Source organism: Haliotis rubra, unplaced genomic scaffold (genome assembly GCF_003918875.1).
Source record: "Haliotis rubra isolate DU_JTF1 unplaced genomic scaffold, ASM391887v1 Scf385, whole genome shotgun sequence".
Classification (NCBI taxonomy): domain Eukaryota; kingdom Metazoa; phylum Mollusca; class Gastropoda; order Lepetellida; family Haliotidae; genus Haliotis; species Haliotis rubra.
The window spans coordinates 1-7,179 of NW_025767063.1; the positions used below are offsets into that span (position 1 = coordinate 1).

At 37.9% G+C, this 7,179-nt stretch overlaps 1 protein-coding gene across 1 annotated transcript; it reads right to left on the reverse strand.

Annotated features, from left to right (window-relative positions):
* Positions 1–1,757: 1,757 nt before the first annotated feature.
* LOC124286537 (G2/M phase-specific E3 ubiquitin-protein ligase-like) lies at positions 1,758–3,581 on the reverse strand. Its single transcript, XM_046722903.1, has 3 exons — positions 3,505–3,581; positions 2,506–2,741; positions 1,758–1,978 (listed from the first exon to the last, which is right to left on the reverse strand). Exons 1-3 carry the CDS (start codon positions 3,579–3,581, stop codon positions 1,758–1,760), a joined length of 534 nt encoding a protein of 177 aa, XP_046578859.1.
* Positions 3,582–7,179: the final 3,598 nt, after the last annotated feature.

Genomic DNA, 7,179 nt, shown 5'->3' on the forward strand with positions numbered 1-7,179 from the left:
CAGTGAGACGTATAATGTATTGATTGTTTTAGTGACATGTTTATCTGTACATAATTTTATATGGAATATGGTAATAGTTCAAGCGTTTTGAACATTTTGATGTGCTTTCTTTGAATACAAATGTCAGTTGAAAACTTTTGTAAATAAAATTTCAGATGTAATGATTTTAGTTCAATTTCTATACTTCTCATCAACAGTTTAGACTCACTAGTGTAAATATAGCCACTTACTTCAGGCGACTGTTTTAAACTAAATTTTGCAAAATATTCTATACTGTTTAGAAGTACTCTTTACACATAAACTGATGTATTGTAAAACAAATTCGTAACGTTGAAAAGTTTATTGTCATGAGTTCAATAAATGATAGAAATCAGTGAAAATTGGCGAATTCCGAACAAAAATTTACACCAAAACGCAGCTGTTCACATGTACGATATTTGCGCATGCTTTTCAGCAATTTGATGCATGTTCCTCGTGCAATTCATCTGCATAAGGTTTGCAGTTGGTTCCCCCAAGTAAGTGGAGAAATCAATCTTCGATGTGACAATATATATATATATCTATATATATATAAAGAAAGTGATGAGAATACCGAGCGTACAGTAGTACATATACAAGAAGTTTCTGAAATAATCACACGACACGGATCTTCCTTCGACACGGTTCCTTCTTCACGGATAAGATCCGTGTCGTGTGATTATTTCAGAAACTTCTTGTATATATATATATATATATATATATATATGTGTGTGTGTGTATACACACACACATAACATATAATGAGTGTTTCTAGTGAGTCTAAACTTTTGATGAGAAGTATATTTCCAGCAGTTAAAATGACATTGCTACATTCCGACATACCCCGAGACAAAACAAAGAGAAAGCCTTAAACTGGTTGTAAACAATCTTCATTCACATGTCCTATGCATTTAGAAAGCAATTTCCAAACTGTTCGATGTTTTAATAAACCAGCTGCAGTTTAGTTTGACATATATAAACATTTATGAAATACAAGGAATTACGTGATATTTCGTACCTAACAGTACATTATTTCTATCTTCCACCCTAAATTTAGTTCTTGATGCATTTTCAAATTTGTTGTACTTACCGAAAGTTCCACCCGTTGTCTCTCAGATGAATAAGATAGATATGTAATAATGAATTGTTTGTGAAAAGAACACTAAGTGGTGCTATCTCACTTACATCAAACAAAGGTACCAAAATGGTTCTATTTTCGTAAAGCTTGAGGTTATAAAACATGAAAGAAACCATGATTTGGCTTCAGACTTTCTACAGTCATTAACATATTGTGCATGCAGAACAACAGTGAATTTGGATGTTAGGCAACATATAATCCATCTAATCACAGGATATACAAGGTATGATGTTGGTATTTGTAGGTAATTTAGAAAATGAGCCTTCAACTTCACTGGTCCACCAACTTGTCACTTTTAGAGATTAGTGATGGCAACTGATTTTCATAAGAGGCACATATGTTGACTTTACATTGGTAAAACGAATTACAAGGTGCAAACAATTCTATTTTGTACACCTTGTACCCAGCTGTGTACACTTTTCGTTGGAATCGACCATATGTGCAATTTTGGATATGTCTTTGCTAATGATTCCTTTAAAATAGAATAGAAGCTTTTCTAACATTGGACATCGATAATATAGTTACTTTTGGAACGCCCCTCGTATACAGACATACGTATCACACTTCAAATTCATAGCTAAGTAATAAAGAAGCCACCGCTTTATTTGATGGCATACGTCAATTTTTCTTCAAAGGCGTCTGCGTCAAAACCACGCAGCAACTCCAAAACCAAACCACAAGTATGGGCAACTGGTAGTGGAGCTGGCGTTCTTTTCGGGACGAAAGTAATGGACAACTTATTATCAAAACCCTGAGGTGGGACACACTCCGACCCCGTCCAAAGCCTCAGTATGTCAGCGATTGCGACTGTGCTGTCTCCACCTGCAACATGATATAAGCACAAATTTGCTCTATTCTTTGGAAGGAAAATAATTAGAATGCTTTGTGAGAAAACAAACGGTAGCTGCTTAGTGAAATTATTTCATCGGTCAGAAAATATTTTGACACCCCCCTCTCTCTCCCTCATTATCACTGTCACTGACGCATTGATTCCATAAACAGTCACTGAAAATATGTCTGATTATGCTACCTCACTGGCACTAGTAAGAATATATTGTCATTCTCCGGTTAACCGTACCAACGCTGTGTTCTTATGTCGGGCATATACAAAATGTCAACTGATACAAACTTGGTAATGATATACTATTATATATTTTAGTTGAAGTGTGAACTAAGAGAAAATATCTACCTTGGCTAATCTGTCACTGAAAGTTTCTAGAGGGCAAATATATGTATGCCATATCGGCGGACATCATTGTCTGTTGGGTTTAAAATTTTCAGATCTTAAACATATATTTTCAACTATATTTTACTAAAAACATATTTTTATTCATTATGCGACAACTTACTCTCACAAGTACGAAGGAAATCTTTCCAGGCAAACATCGTGTCGTCTTCTTGAGATCTGTTGTTCGAGCCAAGCGGGGATAAATGCACTGTGTACGTTGATTTTAGCTGCCGATAGTTTATAGGCCCAACAGTATCTACGGAGAGGGATTCAGTGGCTTCGGGTGATCCAGTTATGTACTTCAGCATTTCAAGATCTTGTAGTCCTTTTCGAAAGTCCTGAATTTCTGCGTGAATCCTGTTAACGACCCAGGCATTATATACACTGTCAATATTCCACTTTCTGAAGTTGCTGATGAACCGATAAGACACTACTATAGAGCTCAAAACACAAGACAGATAAGTGGTTCAATAAACAAAAAATTCGGGGTAGTTGTCCTGTTATCAATATCCGATCTATCATTTTAATGAGTTAATAAATTCTCCAAGCGACCATCTTTCCGGCTTCCCTGTAGCGACCAGCTTCTAGGGCTCCAACGTCGTGTCGGAATGACCAACCTTCACCCTCCAACAACTGGACCTTTAAATCCTTCATCAGTTCGCTGGAATATTGTAAAGAATAAGCACATCTGAGTATACGAATGACACGCCAGACTGTGAAAAAGACCACGGCCTTGATTTTCGAAGCTCTCTTAGCGCTAAGATAGTCGTAAGTACCATACATTAACATTAACTTACGACTATCTTAGAGCTAAGAGAGCTTCGAATATCTAGGCCCATATGGAGAAACTGACAGCTCATATGTACATACGCTTTAAAGACAACTGCCATGAGATACTGTTCGTGTTTGCATGTTGCAATGCCTAATTATTACATACAATACCCATTCACATATATATGCCCATCACTCATGTGTGTGAGTAATAATGGACACTCGTACCCACACACTTACGTAAAAGATTCCCTCCCGCCTTGGTCCGCCATCATCTGCACCATCTTCTAAGCCGACGTCTTCATTTGAGAATTCAATATATACAGGGCGCCTGAAGTCAAAAGCTTACTTATTCACTGCCCTCCTCGCTGTTTGGAGCACCTTGATGCGCTTGATGAGAATGGGCTGGGTGCCTTCTATCACCATCTCGCTCCTCCAAACTTCTATTATCTCACTGAGAGTAAGACTTAATAGAAAGTAGCAAACATAAAGGTTGGAATATATTCTTTTACACCCAAAATGGTGTAGCGGTCGAATGACAATGAACACATATAGTAAATATTAAGATCATCCAGAGACAAGATTAATTCATGTTGGCAACAATTCACATGAAGCTGACTCTTATATATACCATTCAACTCTCAGATAGTATATCTAGATATATTAATTCCTTGAAGTACATTTAATAGTGGTGGCCACTATTTTGGGGCAAATGTGTATTCTACCATGACTTCAGTAAATACTGGATTCTGATTGGTTAATTACAGTAATTCAGAGGTATATCATCACGTTATACAGATTTCTGATTTCCGTTCGCAATTATACATTGTTTACGGTAATGCACTATTTTCGTTTGACCACCAACATGGCCGACGTAAACCAAGCTACCGATACATTGATGGATTAAGGCGATTTTGCATTTGGAAATTTTGCATCTGTAATCGATGATGGATTTAGCGATGATGAGTTCAACTCATTACTGGCGCAAATCACAGAAACAGGTGATTATATACACAAATTAGTTCACAAGTATAGAAAACAAAATTCAGTCGAATAACGTCAAGATATCGTCTGCTTTTCGAAGAAAAAAAACACAAGCAAAACTGTCATTACGTACATTCAGTGTTATGCCAAAACGGATCCAGTTATTGACAATTACATAATTCCCATATTAAATTTTATTTATTATCAGATTTCGTTGACGATATGACCACTGATCCTGACTTGGTAATGGAGGAGAAATTTAATTCAGAGCTATCACAATTCCGTTATACTATCTCTGATGTCAAAACACAGTAGGTTTATCTCCTTATTCAAGTTTCAATTTCTTCAGATTTCACGGTACAGTCAACACCAAGCCTGGATGAAACTGTAGGTCGCCCTAATGAACCTGACCAAACAAAATCTGATTTGGAAAATTTGGGTATGAACATTTTGCAATAAGAAAACAAGATTAATGAATAATTAAAAAAGATTATGTTCGAATGTCAGAACTGAAAGCGATTATGAATATATTTACAGCATCATGACTGAAATTAGCTACTACCACAGGCCTCTATTAATATAACATAACAATCGCAATAGTAATATAACAAGTTTGCAGCTGGCCTACATGTGAATATAACATTGGTAAACATTACCAAAATGTGTCTATTTACTGTTTTAATACAGGTCAAAGATGAAAATTCAGCACCGTCGGATGTAACAAAATCAAGGCGCTTCGAAAAAGTGGACGAGGCTGATTTGGACCATATATACCTTGCCGAAAGACCTAAAAAACACCCTAAAAACAACTCATTGGGGCGTTTCTATTTTCAAACGTAAGAAAATAAAGCAATGAAACAAAATTACAAGCATTATTTTTTAGAATTCGATTTTATTTTCACTTTCTTTCACCAATGAGTTTTCTTTACTAATTTAGAAAATAGCTCTACACAACATGACATATAGACCTAACATGACATACACCTAATATTTTTAATCATCAGAATTCGTTATGGTTGCAAATTTTAATGTGAAAATTGCATAAAAAGTACTGTAAGTGTAACCGAACCCTACTTATACTGAATAAATAAAAAATATTTCCTACCTTTTCATCGATATTCCAAGTACTGATTATATTCCTTTCCATTCAGAATGGCTAACACAACAAAATGGGAATCCAAACATTGAAAGTCTTCCGGCAGAAGAACTGGCAAAATCGCTGCGACATGTTTATGCCGAAGTAAGGACGATCTACGGCCAGTATTACTTCAAGTCGAGCTATGTGGGAATCAGTGCAGCCATACATCGCCATCTCAGAGCACCTCCTCACGAGCGCAATTTCTATATCTTGCAGGATCAGCTATTTCACAGTGCAAATAATGTATTTCTCGGTATCTTGCGCAAAATAAAAAAGATGGGCTTGGATAACCCCAAACATCATGAGGCAATTTCTCAGGGTGACATGGCAAAAATTAGATCACATTTGTCAGTTGACACACCAGAAAACCTCTAAGTTAAAGTTTGGTTCGATCTCACACTCGGTTTTGGTAGGCGGGGCTGTGAAAAATCAGCGGTCTCTCTCCCGCGATTCTTTCACTGTCGAAAATGACGACATATGGATCTTCAATACATCACGATGACACACTCTGAGGCTACAAAGAATCATCCAGAGGGGGTTCTTGATATTGGGCAGGGAAAACCTCGTATCTATGCGACCGGGTTGTCTTCGTGTCCAGTCGATTCATTTTCAAAATACAAATCGAAATTGAATCCACAAAATCCAGCATTTTGTCAGCAAGGGCGGAATCTGTAACTGCATACGACTCCACGTGGTACACTCTGAAACCATTAGGCCACAAACGCTTTCGTCAATGATGAAAACTTTGTCAGTAAATGCCGGCTTGAGTCAAATTTAAACAAATCACTGCGCGCGTGCCACAACGGTAACTCTTTTGTCACATGCTGGTGTAGAATCGCGCGAGATCGTAAAGTTGACAGTGTAGTGTTTATGCTTATTGTCCGGTATGGTCCGGTTTATGTTATATTCTCCTTCTTTTAAAGAGAACGGAAATGTATCTGCGCATGAGCAGCCTGAATGGGCAGACAAGTAAAGTGCGGGAGCTGCGAACACGTGTTGTTGTTTTTGTATGAAACAGAACGGACTTAAATGGGAGCGCACTAAGTGGCAACACCACATGAATGGCGACGAGGATAGTTCTAGTTCTAGCTATCATGACGACGGTTAAATTTGGTGACATTGGACACCTTCACAGTTTCGACTGTAGTGAGACTTCAAGTCTGGGACCACGTTGGCGAAGATGGCTGCGCGCTTTCGAGTTGTACGCAGACGGGCGTGGAATTAAGAACATTGAACAACGGAAAGCTTTATTGCTTCATACAGCTGGTATGCCAGTTCAAGATATCTTCTTTACTCTTCAACTCGGTGGTTCAGCTGATAATAACGCCTACGACAGAACGGTAACTACATTAAATGGCTACTTTTTACCCAGAATGAATGTGCCCTACGAGAGACACGTGTTTCGGTCCATGTCGCAGTCAGGTGGTGAGACTGTGGTACAGTTTGTAACACGTTTGAGACAGCAAACGGAGAATTGTGAATTTGGTGACATTGGTCAAGTGGATGAAAGAATTAGGGACCAAGTGATAGAAAAGTGTATTTCAAACTTTGAGGAGGAAGTTGTTGGAGAAAAGTGGATTGACTTTGGACCAGTTGATAGAGATGGCACAGGTGTTTGAGGATTCGGATCTACAGGTGAAATCTTCACTGATGGTCATGAAGTAAATGTTGTTGGAACTTCTAAAAGGTCTGTGAACCAGGAACATACCCAAGGAAAGGAAAACTGAAGTGACATGTTATCGCTGTGGGAGGACAGGTCATATGTCAAGGGATAGTGAGTGTCCAGCCTGTGGGAAGACATGTCGTAGGTGCAGAGCTGTAGGACATTTTGAAAAAAGTTTGTAAGACAAAGTTTGGACGGAAACCTAGAAGAGGTAAGCCGAATAGGTATGATACGGTTAA

Bases quoted from the DNA above. Each gene is read 5' to 3' on its own strand.
- LOC124286537 (XM_046722903.1), bottom strand. From the start codon at position 3,581: ATGGTGATAGAAGGCACCCAGCCCATTCTCATCAAGCGCATCAAGGTG. The intron at 2,742-3,504 runs GTAAGCTTTTGA...GGTCGTTAACAG, and splicing joins GCGAGGAGGGCAGTGAATAA to GATTCACGCAGAAATTCAGG. The intron at 1,979-2,505 runs GTAAGTTGTCGC...ATCATGTTGCAG, and splicing joins TTTCCTTCGTACTTGTGAGA to GTGGAGACAGCACAGTCGCA.